Raw genomic sequence first — 20,606 nt, 5'->3', positions numbered from 1 at the left:
GTTGAAGCCTCTTGTTTCTAGACTCTGCAGAACGCCAAAGAATTCTCTTCACACCACAACATTTACCAGATTTACACGCATATACACCTGTATGCACACATTTACAGTGCCTTCCATAGGTATATTGGGACAGCAAAGTCACAATTGCTATTTCTGCTGTGTGCTCAAGCAATTTGGATTAAATACCAAATACCAAGTTTGTAGGTACTGCTTTAATTTAATTTAATTTGTCCCAATAAGTATTCTCGCCTAAATTGCTAGGATTGAACACAAAAAGTGCTATAATTCTAAAACGGCACAACATGTAAGTGCAGAAATACCCAGAAATAAAATGTGACATTCTGCACCTTTGCCTCATTTTAATCTTTTCATCTCAAATCTGCTTGAAATTGCTTGAATATACAGCAAAATATACAGCAAAAATAGCAATTTTGGCTTCACTCTCCCAATACTTCTCTGTATACATTCAGAATAAAAGTATGAACTAAGCAAATGTTTACACAACCCCTAAACCAGCAGGAGTGCGAGTGTTTTCACAGCTTCAGCAAAAGTGCTGACCAGCTTCTAAAATAAGTTCTTCTGTAGTAATATTCATTTCTAGTCATCCAACCATCTTTGAGCAGCTTCAGCTTCCTTTCTGAGAGCAAAGCAGTGAAACGGGCACTTGCACTGCTCGGTGTGGGCGAGTCATTTTCGGACTGCCTTCCCACCAAGGGACCTGCTGGGACGGGTATCTGAAGATAAAGGCCCTGCCGAGGATTTCTAAATGGGGGGCGACGAGAAACGAAAGGAGCCAAGTATCCTTTTCCGTACTAGTGAGGATCGCCAGCCTTCCAGTCCCACTTTGAAATCCTTTTCGATCCACTTCTCCAAACCTTCACGAAGTGCTGAGGATGACGGGGACACTATACTGTAAACAGGCGTCGTCCTTCGGATGAGACGTAAAACCGAGGTCCTGACTCTCTGTGGTCATTAAAAATCCCAGGGTGTTTCTCGAAAAGTGTAGGGGTGTAACCCCGGCGTCCTGGACAAATTTCCCATTGGCCCTTAACAATTGGCCCTTATCAAGCAATATCAGACACTTGTATGTCAGTGAAAGTGTGAGCCACTATAAGCAGTGAGACCTCACTATAAGCATTGGGCCCCATATTGTAGGTTGTATGTAGGGATAGTTAGGTGTTCCTCAAGCACTTACAGAAACATGTAGTCAAAGACAGACCAGCTCCTTAGCCAGTTTGTCTGTTGCCTGTCAAATGCTTGCTGTTAATCTGGCTAAGTGTAAATAAGCTTTATTTGCTCAATCTTAAGGTGACCAAAAATCAAAGAGAAAGCACACAGTCTTATTTATGCATCACTTGTTCTTTTGTGTGTCTTTCTAGTCTGATGTAAAGCAGGGGTTTTCAACTCCAAATCTTGGAACCTCGGCATCTGTTATCCCGCAGGTCTGCAATGTCTTTAAATGTGTAGATAAATAAGTCCCAAGTGGATTACTTGAGCCCTTCTCCTATGTCCTATAAGTCAATGAAAATCCTACTGGATTCCAGATCCCAGGATCATAGTTGGAAACCTCTGATATGAACTTAAAGTCTTTGTTCAGAAACCTATAGATTACAAAGTACGCAGGTTAACCCCAACAGAGCAACAGCTTAAACATATTGCTTTTTCCTATTGCCTCGCAGCACTGGGGCACTGAATTCCAAAGCTGGATTGCTATCTGTGTGGAGTTTGTGGTTTTTCCCATGTGTTTCCTCTGAGTGCTCTGCTTTCCTCCCACAGTCCAAAAATACAGGTTAATTGGCTTATGGAACAATTGGACATGTTGTGAGTGTAAGTGTGTTTGTGTCCATGTGTGCCCTGTTGTGCCTGCCACTTGCCGGGCCAGGCTCCTGCTCTCCTGCATGCTCCAAAATGAATGGGAACCTATCTCCCTATCACTCTGTTCGAAAATAGGAACCTACAGCATCTCCCTATTCCAAAACTGTGTCCACCAACCAGGAGAGACCATTTTTAACCTAGGGATTTTCTCTACAGGAAATCAGTTACCTAAAAACAACATAAAGACAAGCTCTCATAACGAGGTTTACATACTTAAATTGAATCTGGTCTTCAAGAAAAAGGCAGATTGGAACAATGACCCCCTGTCTGGCACCATCTCTTCTCATTCTTTGTGTCTCTCATGTCCTTCACTCTTTTTTTTTCCTCCTTCCCTACCTGCCTGTTATACACCCTGTTCCTCGACCGCTGATGACCCTTAATCAAAAACTAGCTTTATTAACCAAGGTAAACTAGACCATTTTTTTGATCAATGTGTCTCACACCTAGTACAATTCTGCCAACACCTCAGTTGCTTTCTTGCTCGGAAGCTCCCGAGAACTGCAAATGTTAACACTGACCAGGTGTTAACCACTGACCCTAGTCTCCTGAGACACCACAATGGCCACTTTAAAAAACCATGACAGTACATTATACTTATTTGAAATTCTAAAATGCACAGTTTCATTATGTATTTGAACAATGTGATCAGTGAAACATTGAACATTGAAGCAGATGCTGTAGTATCTACAGTCTCTTTTAGTGTTGTGGTTAAGTTTAAAGGTAATTTAGCCTTTCTGAAGAACACAACTATGTCCAATTCATAGGTTGCTTATAATATGTAAAGTTAAAGCTGATAGAAAGGACATATTACAGTATCTCAATATTCCTGTTTTAAAACTGGGTGATGTAGTTTCAAAACAAGTAAGCCTTGTTCTCACCTGATGGGAGCATGCATTCTAAACTTTTCTTGTAAGTGGAGGGTGACAGTGAAGAGAGGATTTAAATCAAGGGTGTCCAAGGGGCTCCTGCAGGGACCAGGTTCATTTGTTTTTTCTACCTGAGCTCTCACTTACATACATGTATTTGGATTAATTACCAATCTAGCTTCTTAAAAATAATAGCTGCTAACCAGGCTTGAAGGTGTTTTATTGGGGTGTACCTTAAATTAAGTGAATGAGTAATTAACTACAAAAGACCTTAAAAAACTCTGTCATCTGAGAAAATAATTAGGATAATTGTTCAGTTGACAACTCAGAGTATAGCAACAGTCTGCAAATACTGGACCCTCTGCAAAATGAATTTGAGTTCTGGATTCCATATTAAATCTTTGTATCTTTGGAAAAATCAGAGCTCTTTGGTAGGAACAGTTCATAACTCATTCACTTCATTAATGGAACCTCCCTGTAACAGACAGCTGACAAGTAACAGACTGCTGAGTGACTCTATCAGCACAGTTGCTCATCTGCACAAATGGCATCAGTGTTTTAATTTTGGGGCATTGTATTAACCAGCAATGCCTAGTACTTTCAAAACAGCATTGCACCATTGTCTGAGCCCTGACTGGGTTGAGACTGTCATTGTCTCACCATTCAGCTACGATCCCTTGCAGTTTGCAAGCGATCAATCATTGATTTTTAGCTACAATCATTGCAAACTCTCCTAGGTGCCCTGTAGGACACGGTATGTGTGTCTACCTGTGCACAGCCCTCTGAAGGTACAGGGGCTAAAATGAATTTGAACAGCAGCTCAAATCAGGGAAAATGAAAAAAAGTGCAATAAAACTACGAGCAAGTTCTATTTATGAAACATCTCTGAGTATTAAAAATTTAAAACAGTAGTGCTGCCCCTGAAGCTTGTATCTGATCATGTCCTTTCAAACAAAACAGATCAGCATCCCCTCATTGGCAACATTTTCTTTGCAGTGTTGTGGTTAACCTCTGTTTTATTTTTAAGTGAGAAATGGAGGAACTTCATAACTCAACTTCATGCTACAGAATTTTCTGGTTCTTGGAAATGTTTGACTTCTGTAGACATGACGTAGAGGATGTAACTTTGAGATATATATAAAAAAAAGCTTCATAGTGCCTGTTTAGATAAAGATCTTTGTCTGTTACAAGTGCAGAACACACTGCTGCTGTTTTTGTTCTTCGGTTTTTCAATTGTTGTTAAAAAACTGATGATGAACGACTCGTGTCCAGAAGATGAAACCACCTGCAGGTTTGACGGAAGTGTCCTCCTTTACGTTCTGCCTCCAGTGCTCCTTGTGGAGTGTTTGCTGGCCACCTTGGGCAATGGGATTGCCCTGTGGATCTTCTGCTTCCATCTGAAGCCCTGGAAGACCAGCACGGTATTCCTCTTCAATCTGGCCCTGGCGGATTTCCTCCTCAGCATCATTCTCCCTTTCCGCACCAGCTACTACGTGAGGGGCAAGGACTGGATCTTCGGAGACGTCTTCTGCCGCATCTCGCTGTTCATGCTGGCGATGAACCGCGGAGGCAGCATTCTGTTCCTCACGGCGGTGGCAGTGGACCGCTACTTCAGAGTGGTCCATCCCCACCACCCGGTTAACTCCATGTCCATCGCCAAGGCTGCCTGCTTTGCTTGTGCTCTCTGGGCTCTCGCCATAGCGATGACAGTGTACCTCCTGACAATGCCACACCACTTTTGTTTCGAAAACGCAACACACTGCGAGAGCTTCACGACGATCACACATCACGGCTCCGACAGCGTGTGGCACGAGGCTCTGTACTTCTTGGAGTTTGTGGTGCCTTTGGCTGTTACCTTGTACTGCTCCTTACAAATCATCTGTCAGCTTAAGGGCAGACAAGTGGGTAAACATTCAAAGATCAGGAGAGCTGTCTATTTCGTCGGTGCAGTGGTGATGGTGTTTGTGATCTGCTTTCTCCCCAGCAATGTCACCAGGTTGGTCATCTGGGCCAAAAAGGCTCATCACATTGAACACTGTGACTCCTATAAATCCCTGGACAATGCCTTCTTCATCACGGTCAGCCTGACCTATCTCAACAGTGTGCTGGACCCTGTGGTCTACTACTTTTCCAGCCCCACGTTCAAGAGGATATACAGAGCTGCTGTGAAAGGAAGTCTTCACAGGAAAGATAAAGAACATGAAGAACCTGGTGTTGAAAAGATGGTAAAACAATCAGAGGATTGGACCACTGAATCTAATCAGCCTGCCCAGTCAACCCAGACAACAAACAACACATTATGGTAAGGCCAGTGAAGAGGACTGAGCGTGAAGGTTTTGTTTTAATTACGAAAGAATCATTAATTTTCCCATTTCAGAATGCATATGTGTATCCCTGTTATTCTGTAGTATGAATTGTTTTTCTCTGTTCCTGTTTTGTGCAGTATAAGGTTAGTTACGACATTTTTTTGGCTGTTGCTGTGCATTAAAATGGTGTTTAGACTGTATAGGTCTTTTAATTTCAGTTTAATAAATAGTATATTCTGCTATAAGTTTTTGATATTGACTATTATTGTGAATATTTACAGTAATTAACAAATATCCATCCATCAGTTAGTTAGTGCCTGTACACCCTGGATCATTCAATTGCAGGGCAGACAGTCAGACACAGACACACTCACTCCCGGGCCAGTTTTCCCAGAAGCCAATTAACTTACCCGCATGTCTTTGGATTGTGGGAGCATACCAGAGCACCTGGGGGAAACCAACATGAACACAGGGAGAACATGCAAACTCCACGCAAACAGCACCCCCAGGAATTGAAAACAGGGCCCCAGCGCTGTGAGGCTCACTATTGTGCCATAATGCCTCCCATGAACAAATATAAGATTAAATTAAAATTTTAATCAACTTCACATTCCGGAAGTGATCCGTATACATTATTGGACTTACAGCAAATCAAAATACTGTCATACTGTGATGTTGTTGCCCTAATATACTGTATGTCCTTAAAACACAAAATGTTGTACAGTAAGTATAAAAAGGAGTTCACTGAGGTTAAAGTGTGGCTGGTACATTTTACGTGGTACAAATCTGTGAAAGATCTGTTTCAAGTTTATATATAAAACTTGTCTGATAAATTACCTGTCGAGTGACCTTATGGACAGCTCATAAGAAACATCTTTCAGACAGTGGTAAAACGAGTACTGCTTACGCCAGCAGCCATATCATATTCTCATAAAGAGTAGGGTTGTAACCCCAGCGTCCTGGCCAAATTTTCCCCTGGCCTTTACTAAACATGGCCTCCTAATAATCCCCATCTCTGAACTGGCTTCATCACTCTGTTCTCCTCCCCACTGAGAGCTGGTGTGTGGTGAGTGTACTGATGCACTATGGCTGCATCCAGGTGGGGCTGCACTTTAGGGGTGGTGGAGGGGAGACCCCATTACCTGTAAAGTGCTTTAAATGGAGTGTCCAGAAAAGCATTATATAAGTGTAAGCAATTATTAATTATTATTATTATTATACCTCAGGACATACAGCTTCACTTGTGAACAACTTGTAAAGATCAGACTCACAAGCGCCATCTTGTGGCAGCAGATCGGAAAAAGGTGTATTCCATGTTGAAAGGAGAAGAAACTAAACACAACTTTTCTGCTGTGGAGCCTTCTTCAGGTGTGAAGAAGTGTCTTTTTGTGAAGACGTTTCTTTTCTTCTCTTTTCAGCATGGAATAAACATTTACTTGTTCCTTTGCTGCCTACGCATGCTGACGCAGTTCCCTGCTTGGACATTAGGAACCAAGTAACAGACGACATGTGCTTTGTCCCTGAAGCACAGGTTACATTTTGGTCCGATACTGGCTTCGCAATACTACTCCCCAGACAGTGGTGAATTGTGCACGAAAAGACCTCCTCCAGCCACCGGAACATATTATGTGATGTCATCTTCTCTATTATGCTTAATAGCCAATTACATGAATATGTGTATCTACTGTGTATGTAGCACAACCAGAGGGCACTTGTAAATGGCTAGATTCACTCCAACCTTTATCTCTTCTTCTTGGTTAGTAACATGGCAATATAGGACCTGCACAGATGAACAGGTCACATGGCCAGACTACACCTTGGATAGGATGCCATCTGATTTCGGGGTGCAGAAACACACACACAAGCACACTGTGTCAATTCAGAGACATCGGTTAACTTGGCCAGCGTGTCTTTGGTAGGAGGATTTTGAACGCTCCCCTGCAAACACATGAGCATGGTGAGAACTTCCAGACTATATACAGAAGGGGCCCAGCTCAGTCCAGAGCTGAACCCGGGACTTACAGATCCTGAACATGAGAGGATAAAAGGTCGTAACCCTATCATGCTATGTTTCAGGAGCAGGAGGAAACTGGAGCACCCATGCAAACTCAGGGAACAACCTGGAAATTCCACACAGATAGAACCCCAGGTCTAGAATGCAACCCAGGAGCTTGGCTCTGCAAGACAGCAAAACCGCGTCACCATGTACACAGTATGTGCTATATGTAGTATAAATGTATCTGTTATGATGAAATTGACTAACTTGGCAACTGATGAAAACGAATGGCTAGCAAACAAATGCTGTGAGTGTATGGAATTTGTGCTGCAGGAAGTTCTTTTATTAGTTACAGCGCAGGCCTTCACAATCGATGTAATTTGACAACTCATCAACATCACATCGATTTAAAAGCCTCAATGAAATGGAACATGAATATAAAAAGTATTATTATATTATACATATAATTATACAATAGTTCCTCATTCATTGCAGCTAATACACTGCCTGTATGCAAGTATTTTCAAAATGTTTCATTAAGTAGGGGATTTCACCAACTGTCACCCACCAGTATCTGTTAACAATAAGATGGTGAATTCTGAGCACAAGAAGAAACAGGAACTGGAAAATATACAATGCAACCTTGAGGCAGTAAAGTAATACTTCGAGAAAATGACCACATTTTGGCATGTGATTTCCTTTGACTGGTCAATTTCTGAGGAAGTGGCTTGGTCTCAGCGCAATAAATACCTTCTCCTCATCAAGGACCTTATCAGTCTCTAACATCAGCCCTGAATGTACAGGAACTATGGAAAGCCCTGCCTTCAACTGTACTCTCACCAACAACTGGTTACCCCTCGTCTTAAAGCCAACTCTTTTCATCGAGTTCATCATCGGCTGCGTGGGCAATGGACTCGCTCTCTGGGTGTTCTGTTACCGGATGAAGCCGTGGAAACCGAGCACCGTGTACCTGATCAACTTGGCTCTGGCTGACCTGCTGCTCATCTTCTGCCTGCCGTTTCGAGGGCACTACTACGTGAAGGACATAGACTGGGTTTTCGGGGACCCGGGCTGCAGACTCATGCTCTTCATGGTGGCCCTGAACCGGGCGGGCAGCATCCTGTTTCTCACAGTCATAGCGCTGGACCGCTTCTTCAGGGTGGTCTACCCCCACCACCCCATCAACATGGCGTCCGTCAGAGGCACGGTCAAGGTGTCCTGTTTCACCTGGGGCCTCACCTTGGCCTTGACGTCTTACCTCGTTTTCGAACAGAAGGCCACAGAGAGGAACAACAAGACGCTCTGCGAGAGTTTCGACTTGAACGCCGGACTTGTGGGAACCCACCTCTGGCACAACGTCTTTTTCATCGGCGAGTTCATCATCCCCAGCATCGTCATCCTGTTCTGCACCGTCTCCATCTCTGGCCAGCTCAAAACCAGGGGCATGGAAAACAACGAAAAGATCAAGAGAGCCGTGGTGGCCGTGAGGGCCGTGTCGGTGGTGTTTGTCTTCTGCTTTCTGCCCAGCAGCTTGTCCCTGATCGCGGTGATGATAGTCAAGAGCGCCAGGCACTGCCAGGCTTACCAGATCCTCGCCCAGGTGTTCTACAGCAGCCTGGCGCTCACCTACTTCAACAGCATGCTGGATCCCCTGGTCTTCTACTTCTCCAGCCCGACCTTCCGCAGGGCGCTGAAGGATGTCTTCAGATCCCTGGTCTCCAAGATGGACAGAGGCACAACAAAGATTCCGAAATCACCCCAGCATGAGTCTGAGGTATTTTGTACAACTACGTCTCTACCTTAGTTACACTACAGGGCTCCGACAGCGTGTGGCTGGATGCTTTGTCTCCTACTTGCCCTGTTCATTCAGCATTTCCTGTCAGTTTAAGGACAGACAAGCAGGTAAATATTCAAAGATCAGGAGAGCCGTCTGGTTTGTCGGTGCGGTGGTGATGGTGTTTGTGATCTGCTTTTTCCCCAGCAATGTCACCAGGCTGGTCATCTGGGCCAAAAAGGCTCATCACATTGAGGACTGTGACTCCTATAAATCCCTGGACGATGCCTTCTTCATCACGGTCAGCCTGACCTATCTCAACAGTGTGCTGGACCCTGTGGTCTACTACTTTTCCAGCCCCACGTTCAAGAGGATATACAGAGCTGCTGTGAAAGGAAGTCTTCACAGGAAAGATGAAGAACATGAAGAGCCTGGTGTTGAAAAGATGGTAAAACAATCAGAGGACTGGACCACTGAATCTAATCAGCCTTTTGAGCACAAAACTTCATTTTAAACAGAAGAAACATAGATCTTCCTAGTCCAGAATTCATATTTACATACTTTTATGATTGCATGTTACTAAATAGTTTGATATATGTATGATGGTATCATATTTTTAAAATACAACTTTTTGAAAAGGATATTATCATATGCTGCGAAGTGCTGTTCATGATGTATCCAGAAGCAGTTTTAAAGGTCCTGATTTAGCAGGATGATCTGATAATACGACCGAAAGTGACCTGTAATTGTGTATAACGCTTTGTTGGTTGTGTGTGATGAGTAATTCCTCATCTTTCTGTGTGTGTGACCTTTTCACTTCGTAGTTTTAAGTCATTTCTGTTCTGAAGAATGCAAGAGCAAACAAATGCCTTCTTTCTTAATTGCCCTCAGTCTGAAAGGATATCATCAACAAGGAAAACCCATGTAATGTCTTTTACGTGTAATATACTGTATTGTTATCGCAAAAAAAAGCTGTTGATAACAGCAATGCATTGTGGCAAAATACCTACCAAGACAATATCTGAAAAACAGCCTAATATAAATATTTTACATAAGATGTTATGTTAAATATTGAATTTAGAGATATGGTTTTAATTAAAAATATATTTACACCGTACTCATAAATGAATTTCACATTTAAAAAAATTGTAGTACTAATGTATTTCCAAACATAATAGTATATTCTGTTATAAAATAAGTACTTGGGTTTGAACCTCATTTGGGATATTTATAGTGATGAGCATTACTTTAATTTAAACTTCACCGGAATTATTCTTAATCAACTTCACGTTGTTGGAAAACAGCAAAACAGCGTACTCGTATGCTATGATGTTGTTGCCCGAGAAACGTATCTTAAAAACACAAAAAGTATACAAAGACGTTTCCTGCGATTACATTTCGGCTACTGGTACAGAAATAGCCTTTCATGTGGTATGTATCTTGAACGTACGGGTTTTAGTTTTATTTATGTCTCAAACTTTGACTTTCGTCACACCTCTAGATACACAAGCCCGCTTGCAAAACCACAAACACGCGCGCCATCATGTGGCATCAGACTGTAACACTGTAGTGTTAATTCACTGGCGAAAATATTATGAACCTCCAGTGAAGAAGAGACTTGATACCTGTTCGTTTCATTTTGTGGTATTTTACTGTTGGATGTATTGTATAATGTGCAGCCATGGTAATGTGAATGCGATTTTTCATCTAAGGATGTTGTTATGTTAGTGGAAGTAGAACAGTTCTTCTGTAGACCAAGATTCAATTGTGAATCTCTCAGGGTCGCCACACAGTACTGTTCACTAGGTAGTGGTGAATGTTGCTACACCAAAAGGCCACCCCTCCAGCCACTGGATAATTCAACATTATCTATATTCGAAAAGGATGACATGACCTTCCCTAACAGACTCAATAACCAATCACATTAACACATGTATATCTGTTACGATATGCACCGGCTGTAGGGAGACCAGAAGGCATTTGAAAATTCCTTGGTTCATACCAACGTTTTTTGGAAAGTCTCTTATTCTTGGTGTCATGGCAACATGCTTTGGCACCAGCAAGACGAACAACTCAGTTTTCAGCAGTACTAGGGGATGCAGCTGTGTCTTCATCTCAAGCAGATAAAAAGGTAAGGTTCAAAAGCACACACACTGCAGATATTTTTCAACAACATACAGCTACTAAAAGTGTCATTTACCAATATGAAATCAATTTCACAACTTCAGAATCAACGAGAGCCACTGCCATAAGATTATTTGGTATTAGAGAGCCCCAAGGTATATGTATCTGCATTTCTGATATAATCTGAAAGTTTAAATCTGCTACAGAAACTGCTAAGCATTGACTATGCACACCTATATTTGCAGTTCAAATGAGAAACTGGAAGTGACTATTATAGTTTTGAATAGTTATTTACTTATAGCCACAAATGTGCTATCCTGGGCAGAAATATTTCTACATAGGCATTTTTTAACTGCTGTGACTGTGGCAATTAACAGTTTATTTTTCTTTACACCACCTGAGAGAAACTACAAACAAGGATATCAACTTATCTAATTTCACGTAACAGCTTAGTTTAGCTCTCTTAAAATAAACAGAGAAATGTAAATATTCCATTTACTATTATCCTTTTTGGTTAGTCTGAAATGCGTTGGGAAAATAAAAGATATTTCCTTAGGTAAGAGGCTGGCAGATAAAGATATGAACACAAGAAGGAGCCCATTTAAGAAAAAACCTTTTACACATATGGTTTCAATGTGCTGCAAAAGACAGAAGGGAAAACGATTGTAAAAACAAATTAAAATCCTTACTCTGCCCTTACTCATCTCCATTAATCTTCTCGAGTTCCTCGTCTGATGTTTGCAATATGCTTTTTCAGTGTGTACATAGCACATACAGTATCCATTTGCAGCAAAGATAGCTAATATACTTTCATTCTTTATCACAGACTTTCCTTCTTTTCTGGAACTCCTTGTACTCTGAGCCACAGAATCAATTTAGTATATAAATCAGACTGGTTTTAAAGACTACAATTTTGTAAACTAGCAAGGTGATTTTCAGATGTGTGTGTTTTTTATAAATAAAAGACTGCCAACATTTTCACGCCAGATCATATACAGTACAAGATGCAATAGATTCATGGGTGAAGCATCTTTTATAACACCATTTTTAAGATGCAGAAAAGTAAAGCATTTCATTTTACAACCTTTCTGTTGAGAACCTTTCTGGACCCAGGTGATCCATCAGGTCTCAAGAGAGCAACTGTTCTTCTGGAGTCTCTCTGCTGTGAAGATTAATTTCACTCTCTTCTGCTCTGCCTGTTCTCATTAGAAGCTGTATTCCAAACCATAACTTCAGTGATCGTCTCCCCAAATAAAGGGTAGAAAAACAACTTACAACTACAAAACCGATAACATGTTCTCCAATTGTGTATGTAAAGTGTGTTAATGGATGTAGAGTATGGAAAATAATGCAGTGATCACATCCTTTTACTCTACATGGAGGGACAATGGAGGTATTTAAAATCATCTGAAGACTCATAAACACTTCAAAATATTGCTTACAAACCACAGTCTTTCAAAATCGTTAGCTTTGCACCGTGTATTCTGAGAAAGAGAACGCATGTTTCGTTTATGGGTACTTTGAAGATCAAACGTTTTTATAACGAGAAACTAATAAGTAATGATCACTTTCTGAGCTGAACGACTGATCATTACAAAATTCATGCAACAAATATTTTGATTTTAACACAAGTAAAAGGTCAATACTATCTCTCAGTATTAACCAGTTGTTTTCTAAACATGGGAAAAACATTCGAAAGCCCTCGATATTGCATATCGCAAAACGTTTAGCAGCCCGTGCAATTATTATTCAGCGTTCTTTCCAACGAAATTACCGCATTTTCAATATATTTAAGCACATCATCACCCATCAGCATAAGGCGAAGAAGTCTGTGCAAAAGACGAAAACGGCAACTTGAAAATTGAAAAAAAAAAAACCCACATTCAGCGTTTACTTTGCATACTTCTGAGAAAACTCCAACCCCTGGCATTTCGCTTCCTACTGCAAGTGTAGAAGGCTTTCGAGGAAGTGGTTTGGTCTCAGCGCAATAATTACCTTCTCCTCATCAAGGATCTTATCAGTCTCTAACATCAGCCCTGAATGTACATGAACTATGGAAAGCCCTGCCTTCAACTGTATTCTCACCAACAACTGGTTACCCCTCGTCTTAAAGCCAACTCTTTTCATCGAATTCATCATCGGCTGCGTGGGCAATGGACTCGCTCTCTGGATGTTCTGTTACCGGATGAAGCCGTGGAAACCGAGCACCGTGTACCTGATCAACTTGGCTCTGGCTGACCTGCTGCTCATCTTCTGCCTGCCGTTTCGAGGGCACTACTACGTGAAGGACATAGACTGGATTTTCGGGGACCCGGGCTGCAGACTCATGCTCTTCATGGTGGCCCTGAACCGGGCGGGCAGCATCCTGTTTCTCACAGTCATAGCGCTGGACCGCTTCTTCAGGGTGGTCTACCCCCACCACCCCATCAACATGGCGTCCGTCAGAGGCACGGTCAAGGTGTCCTGTTTCACCTGGGGCCTCACCTTGGCCTTGACGTCTTACCTCGTTTTCGAACAGAAGGCCACAGAGAGGAACAACAAGACGCTCTGCGAGAGTTTCGTCTTGAACGCCGAACTTGTGGGAACCCACCTCTGGCACAACGTCTTTTTCATCGGCGAGTTCATCATCCCCGGCATCGTCATCCTGTTCTGCACCGTCTCCATCTCTGGCCAGCTCAAAACCAGGGGCATGGAAAACAACGAAAAGATCAAGAGAGCCGTGGTGGCCGTGAGGGCCGTGTCGGTGGTGTTTGTCTTCTGCTTTCTGCCCAGCAGCTTGTCCCTGATCGCGGTGATGATTGTCAAGAGCGCCAGGCACTGCCCGGCTTACCAGATCCTCGCCCAGGTGTTCTACAGCAGCCTGGCACTCACCTACTTCAACAGCATGCTGGATCCCCTGGTCTTCTACTTCTCCAGCCCGACCTTCCGCACGGCGCTGAAGGATGTCTTCACCCGTCGGACACCCCTGACTCTGCCAGGACCTCAAGAGAGAAAAAGGCGCATTCAAGATTCCGAAACCACCCCAGCATAGATCTGTGGTACTCCAAGCACAGAAAGCCCTGTGCTTGGATTATTATTATTATTATTATTATTATTATTATTATTATTATTATTATTATTATTATTAAAATAACACAGAATTTCAGTATCATTACGGGCAAAAGTAAGGAACAAAAACGATCTTGAACGCTTTTATTCGAAACTGAATTTGAAATGTGATTGATTTGGAATTGAATCCATTCATGCGCTGTGAAAGTTGCCTAGGCAAAGTCCACTCCGCGTCTGTGATTTAAACCCCAGATTCCAATCATAAATCGTCTTATTAGTCTTAATCATAAAGTCTGCATTAAAAGTCTCTCCCTCCTCTCTGACTCGCCCCTGAGGGCTCCGTCGGGCTGTTTGTGACTTTGCTACAATATGATATGAGATACAAGTTCGCCGAACTGTTGAAGTAAGAATGCAAATATAAGCTCTTCCCTCTTACCCTTTCGTGAGCTATTATTCTGTTGTGCTTTTGGATATTGTTTTTGTTTTGTTCGTTCTTAAGACACAAATGAAGTCGGAGAAATGGGTTCATCTCGCAGAAGGATACACGGCTGTCATCAGAAAGGAACTGCCGGCTTGGTTATATTTCGACAATGAGCCCAAGATGAGCTGAACATTGAGAAAAAGTAATAGGAGGAACACGGGCTGCTACAAAAGAAAGGTTCCGATTGTGAAACTCAAAATGAACAGCTCTCTCCTGAAGATGCTCCAAACCGAAACCTGTTTTTCCTATCTACTTAACACCCTGCTTGCTCCTTCACAAGCTTACGTTACTATATACTGCATGCTGATGTTTCTATAAATGATGTTTATAAACATTCTATCAAAATCATAAAACATTTGCTGCTTTTCTATAACTGCGGGATTTGGGTGATGGTAGCTTGATACTTTAAATGTTAAACGTAAACACAGTTAACGCTTTGTAAAGTTTGAGCTCTCAAGCGGCGATAAGCATTGCATCTGTGACTTGTAAAATTAACATTTGAATATTTCAGGGACTTAGCAACGTTACTCATTGGCTGAAGCTGCAATGGGAACTGATGTGATGTCGTGTTGAATTAATGCTTGAAAAGTGCCTCATCCACGCTTTAATTAGTTACTGTAAGGGCTGTAGGATGTTTTCAAGAGCAGGGAAAAGCAGTGTACTGAAAACTCAAAATGAGCGATTGTGAACAAGCCTCAATAAAAGAATTTTTTAAATCACCGAGACTCATTTGTCTTCATTGATCTGTACTGGAATGTAAGCTCTTTTATTCCATGCTGTCAGTCTACAGATGGACCGTTAGAAATGAACAGAACAGCAGAAAATGCCCAATATGGTGTTTTACCGTTAGAAGGCTCACATTGGGTGGTAGAGTTTAAATTGTTGCAATTCAAAAAAGAGTAGGTTTGTTAAGCGGGTGTCACCTGAAAAAGATCCGATTGTTTTGGGTCCGAACGCCACAATGCATCACGTGTACAGCTATTTGGGCTTTTTCAAGGTCAACGGCAAAACACAAACCAGAGACAAGCGGAAACTATAGGGAAGCACCTCCAGGAACTGAGAACAGGAAGCAGGTCTTTGCAGAGAGGCTTGTGGGTGCCTGGAACAAGCCAACCAGCCTTGCTGTTGAGGCCAAGAACCCGACTTCTTTCAAGAACTGGTTGAATATGACCCCCATATCAATCAGCTAACAGAAACCAAATGAGCTTAATGGGCCAGATGACCTTCTGTCCTTCTCCGGCTTGTCATCAGGGAACCCACTTACTAATAACCTCTCTTGTGATTTCATGTGGGTCATTCTTGTTCGCTTCAGCCTAAAACAGGGGTGAGACGCCAGGGCTCCTGTGCGCCTTCATTCCATGCCAACTCAAAGACTTCAAGGCCTTAATTGCTGGGATCAATGCAAAGGCAGTTCCGGAACCCGGGACACAGGCACCAGGGTTGCCTGCCTCGGGGCCGAGGAGAGTGGCTTCAATTCCCTGCGCAGGGCTGTCCAGCCCTGGTCCTGGAGAGCTGGTGTGTCTGTTCAGCTTTAACGAACCCAGACCGCTTGATAATAGTGTAACTGGACTACTTGAACAGCTCTCTGGGTTTTTCTGATTTACAGAGACCTAGAAAATCTACACCGAACTGTGTCACTTACTTACAAGGCAATTGTTTTGCTATGCAAACTAGGCCCTGGTCCAGTAAGTCATGCTCTGTTTTCAGGCCACATTGCACACTCACTGAGACAGATCCCCCTGTGTTAGTACACCGAGGCGTTGGAATTGCTTGTCCAAGTTGATCCAAACCTCTGTCTGGCTGAGCTTTACAAATAACAGCTAAAATATTTGACACAAGCAGTACATTTGAAATGCAGTATTGTATACATCTGTCTTTTATTGGTAGCTCTACATCCGATCATTTCTAATTTAAAAAGCTAATGGGGAAGCGGTTGGCAGGTGGTTCTTTTTGTGCTTAAATCTCTTCTTACCATTAGAAATTCACCTTGGGTTATCTGGCCACAGAAACAACGGAAGAACAAAGAGTAACGAGTATTGAAGAATGCAGCAGAATGAAGAAGAAAGATGGTTGCTGTCCTTGTCTAAACCCCAGTTCTGCAGAAAGTTAAGCCATTGTGTATGCAGTAAGCTAAGGGAAATCAATTGATAAAATCAGCCAACTAGGACACCCAACAGGCTCAATTTGCATATGAAGTTAGGAAAGAGACTTTCGGACTTCTCATTTTATCACAACATCACGAAAATGAAAGCAACTCGCTCTTTCTAAAAGGCCTTACAGAGTAGCAGCAAATGTAACATTGGTCCAGTCCAGCTTTTTAAAATGACTACCGTGTGCTCTGAGAGATCTGATCGGGCTAGTAAGAGACTAATATGCACATGATTAGAATCATAACATAAACAGTTAAGAAACTAACCTTTTATAACTGCTGGAATGCTTAAGTTACATTTGGGAAAAGTGGCAAAGGTTTTAAAACAGTAAGAATACCACAGTTTTCATCCACATAAACCTCTAGTCTGCCTTCATTAGCATGTGAAGCACGTTAATAATTACACAAATGTCACCGTGCACTTATGCCAACACTAAACATGTTTATTAGTTTCTTATCAGTGCAATAAACTGTCCACTCTGAAGAACTGGCTGTAGAACAGCGGGTGTAAAGATACACCAAGAGGATATAGTTCCTGCGCTATTTGTAACATGGTTTCCTTCTTAGGATGTTAGTTTCCATTCAAATCAAGTACAATGGCTTTTCATAGAGAAATATGCCTAATTCCCCAGGCAGCTGGTTCTAGTGCTTATGGAACATAAACAAGGGAGCCACACCCTTAGGTGCTCTTGAGAGTCACCCGTGAGACTAAAGCTTCCCATCTGGGTGTCATTCTGTGAAACGAGGTTAAAAAAAAACCTCGGCGCCCTTCGAAAGTCATTTGCATGGGAACAAAAGGCGAGATCCGGGGCGATGCACACATAGGTGCAGCCGCACAGATCAGGGTCTGAAGCTGCTGCCTGCAAAGACAGAGGCTGTAGGCGTGCCAGCCCCCGAAGGGTATCGCTGGGATGGCGAACGTCTCCTGCTGCGCGTTCGAGGAGCCCATCCTGGACCTGGTCCTGCCGCCCGTGCTCCTGCTGGAGTTCGTGTTCGGCCTGCTGGGCAACGCGGTGGCCCTGTGGATGTTCGTCTTCCACATGGACACGTGGAAGCCGAACAGCGTCTACCTCACGCACCTGGCGGTGGCGGACACGCTCGTGCTCTTCTGCCTCCCCTTCAGAGCCGTCTACTACCTGCGGGGCAAGCACTGGATGTACGGCGACATCCTGTGCCGGATTCTGCTCTTCCTGCTGGCCGCCAACAGGGCGGCGGGCATCTTCTTCCTGACGGCGGTGGCGGTGGACCGCTACCTGAAGATCGTGCACCCCCTGAGCCGCATCAACCGGCTGGGCCTGCGGTATGCGCTGTGCGTCTCCTGCGGACTGTGGGTGCTCATCGTGTCCATGACCGCTTACCTCCTCACCGAGCCCCACTTCTTCCTGCAGAACAACCGCACGCAGTGCGAGAGCTTCAACATCTGCCCGGGAAACAACCCCATGGCCACCTGGCACAACATCTTCTACGTCATACAGTATTGCATCCCCGTGGTCATCGTGTCCTTCTGCACCATCTGCGTCACCCTGCAGCTGAAGACGAAGACGAAGGACACCCAGGGCAAGATCAGGAGGGCGGTGAACTTCATCCTGGCCGTGGCCCTGGTGTTCTTCTTCTGCTTCTTCCCCAGCAGCATGTCTCGGATCTCCGTGTGGGTCCTGCAGGCAAAGCACACGGACTGCAGCTACTTCAGGGAGGCCAACCTGGCTTTTTACACCTCTGTGTGCTTCACCTACTTCAACAGCGTACTCAATCCCCTGGTCTACTATTTCTCCAGCCCCTCGTTCAGCGGGCTGTTTCAGAAGCAGTTCAACAAGCTGTTCTGTAGGAAGACGCCAGAGGAGAATCATCGGCCGCCTGAAAACACAAACGTCGCCACTGCATCTACTGGCGATATATAAGAGCAGGTAATACAATACTGATTTGTTTAAGACCAGGGATTACGGTTCGTTAAAATCAATTTCCTTAAGAAAATAAATCCTGGCATATCTACAGTAGGTGTTTCATTGACTCTGGTGATTTAAAACATGACGCCTTTGGCCATGTGGTGTTTTTTATCCTGCTGTTTTTACAACATGACAATGGTACAGGCCGAGTTCCAAAAACATTTGCAAATGCAGAAAGCACTGTACAAGTTGCATAAGGCAGAGGTCTAATATTAACAAAGATTAGAACACAAAACCCTACGATAAGGTAACAACAAACAAGAAAGATTGTGAGTCCCGAGTGTCAGCACGTTTAAACTTGGCAAGAAAAAAAGAAACCAGAATTTAAAGTCTGTTCCGAATCTGAGATAGACATTGCAGTCACGCAATCTTTAAAGCATTAAGTGAAGAAAACAAGTTGAGCTACAAGAACCAACGTTTACTTTTTATGAAATAAAATGGGGGATAACTGATTCTGATTGCAAGATATACAGAAGGCAAGAAACATTATTGAAGCTTAATATATGCTGCAAATAAAGGTGAAGCACTTTGAAATGAGTGACAGTAATGTCCTTTGGTGGAAATGTAACAGATGTGTACATATAAAACTGCATCAGTCTTTCTGGTACTCATGTCTAATGGCTCAGGTGATTATCATCAATTACAAACCTATTTCTTGCATCAAAATTCAGCAAAGCTCATTTACAAACAGCTGATGACATTATTAGAAGCTGTAAACTTTTCGTATGAAATGATATAACAGCATTGGTAAACTAGAAAATGGAAAACAGTTAAGAAGTGTCCAAATTTAAGCTGCAGTTCCAGACCTAAAAGAAAACACTTGTCCCAGTGGACTAGGGTGCTTTGAACTGAATATAAACGGATAGTAAAAAGGCAAAAAAAATGGGTGGAGGTTGTTTAACTGGATAAAAAACACCATGAGCATTAATTATGTCCCTTTAGCAATTAGGCTGTGGGAATCACCTAGGGCTCTGTATATGGGATGTTGTTATGTAGTCTTACATCAATAGATCTAGCTGGTTTCTGCTGGAGCCTAACTTACAGATGCATGACAGTGGAGTTGTGTAGGTTTCTGTAAAAATAAGTTGAAAGACCACTAGTACGTCATGAAATGTTATCAAAGTAACCGATTTGTCTGATTGTCCCCAGCCTGCTTATCAATTGTATAATGAACAATCATGTTATACTGTGTAATGCATAAAACTACACATTAAATATTATAAAGTATGAACTGAATATGTAAAATAAATAATAAATCATCTTTTTCCCCACATTGTTTGCAGATGGTGGTTCTTCACCACCACTGAAGGAATTTCTAAAATTCATTCCAGATTACAACAAAGTGTTAAAACTAACTGCACAGTAACAAGAGGGCAACTCAATACTATATAAATTTCCACTCAATAAAGCCTTTTAAACCTCTCAAACGTGTGCGATTTTAAGAAAACAAAAACGTTAAAGCAAAGGCTGGATCATTAGTCACAGATAACCCTATTATTGTGCTTTGAAATCTCAATTAAGTATGAAATCTGGCAAACCAGATGACTGTGATATTTACTGTACTGTAGTTATTAGAACAGAAGCAGCATGATGGTATTTTACACAGCACTGTTTAGCTATGCATTTGTTTAAAGGGAACTGTAGCACTGATTAGGCAAACAGCTGAATTTACTTACAAAAATGTCTATTGTAGATTGTTATGTGCTGAGTGTTGGTTTCCACATTTTTTTTCTTCTGTGTTTGTAGTTATTTCTCTTATCTCATGAAAAGTAGCATCTACCTGAATACAGGTACAACATGACTAAAAATGTTGTGAATGTTACAAAAGTGTACATGCAGATTCTGTCAAATAAAACTACCTCTATAACATGTATGATTTTGTGAATATAATGGCTTTTACAACAAATTGATATACAAAACCACACCAAAAAAGCATTAAACATTGTGGCTTGTTCATTATTTAGTGTCAAATGCAAATTAAACATACACTACAGAATTGAACTTCTAGTACAAAGAGCAGAGAGGTAAATACAGCATGGTAGAC

At 42.4% G+C, this 20,606-nt stretch overlaps 4 protein-coding genes across 5 annotated transcripts; all 4 read left to right on the top strand.

The window, feature by feature from the left end:
* The first annotated feature begins 62 nt into the window (after positions 1 to 62).
* Positions 63 to 7,258, top strand: LOC148641634 (hydroxycarboxylic acid receptor 2-like). Of its 2 annotated transcripts, XM_088617851.1 has the most exons (2): positions 63 to 5,043; positions 7,124 to 7,258. In XM_088617851.1, the coding sequence occupies exons 1-2, from the start codon at positions 3,992 to 3,994 to the stop codon at positions 7,200 to 7,202; spliced, it is 1,131 nt and encodes a 376-aa protein (XP_088473977.1). In that variant the 5' UTR covers positions 63 to 3,991; the 3' UTR covers positions 7,203 to 7,258. The 2 variants fall into 2 exon arrangements, with proteins under 2 accessions (XP_088473977.1, XP_088473978.1); XM_088617852.1 differs by lacking the exon at positions 7,124 to 7,258 and having other exon boundaries at positions 63 to 5,292.
* Positions 7,259 to 7,834: 576 nt separating this feature from the next.
* Positions 7,835 to 9,934, top strand: LOC148641633 (hydroxycarboxylic acid receptor 2-like). Its single transcript, XM_088617853.1, has 2 exons — positions 7,835 to 8,817; positions 9,025 to 9,934. The coding sequence occupies exons 1-2, from the start codon at positions 7,852 to 7,854 to the stop codon at positions 9,070 to 9,072; spliced, it is 1,014 nt and encodes a 337-aa protein (XP_088473979.1). The 5' UTR covers positions 7,835 to 7,851; the 3' UTR covers positions 9,073 to 9,934.
* Positions 9,935 to 12,882: 2,948 nt separating this feature from the next.
* Positions 12,883 to 15,189, top strand: LOC148641632 (hydroxycarboxylic acid receptor 2-like). The gene has a single exon (XM_088618331.1). The coding sequence runs from the start codon at positions 12,995 to 12,997 to the stop codon at positions 13,970 to 13,972; it is 978 nt and encodes a 325-aa protein (XP_088474457.1). The 5' UTR covers positions 12,883 to 12,994; the 3' UTR covers positions 13,973 to 15,189.
* A 2,186-nt stretch (positions 15,190 to 17,375) lies between these two features.
* Positions 17,376 to 20,431, top strand: LOC148641631 (hydroxycarboxylic acid receptor 2-like). Its single transcript, XM_088618044.1, has one exon. It carries the CDS (start codon positions 17,531 to 17,533, stop codon positions 18,515 to 18,517), a length of 987 nt encoding a protein of 328 aa, XP_088474170.1. The 5' UTR covers positions 17,376 to 17,530; the 3' UTR covers positions 18,518 to 20,431.
* The last annotated feature ends 175 nt before the right edge of the window (positions 20,432 to 20,606 follow it).

Source organism: Lepisosteus platostomus, chromosome 24 (assembly GCF_059453375.1).
Source record: "Lepisosteus platostomus isolate fLepPlt1 chromosome 24, fLepPlt1.hap1, whole genome shotgun sequence".
Classification (NCBI taxonomy): Eukaryota; Metazoa; Chordata; class Actinopteri; order Semionotiformes; family Lepisosteidae; genus Lepisosteus; species Lepisosteus platostomus.
Note: the sequence above shows the minus strand (reverse complement) of the source record. Positions and strands in the feature narration are given on the sequence as shown.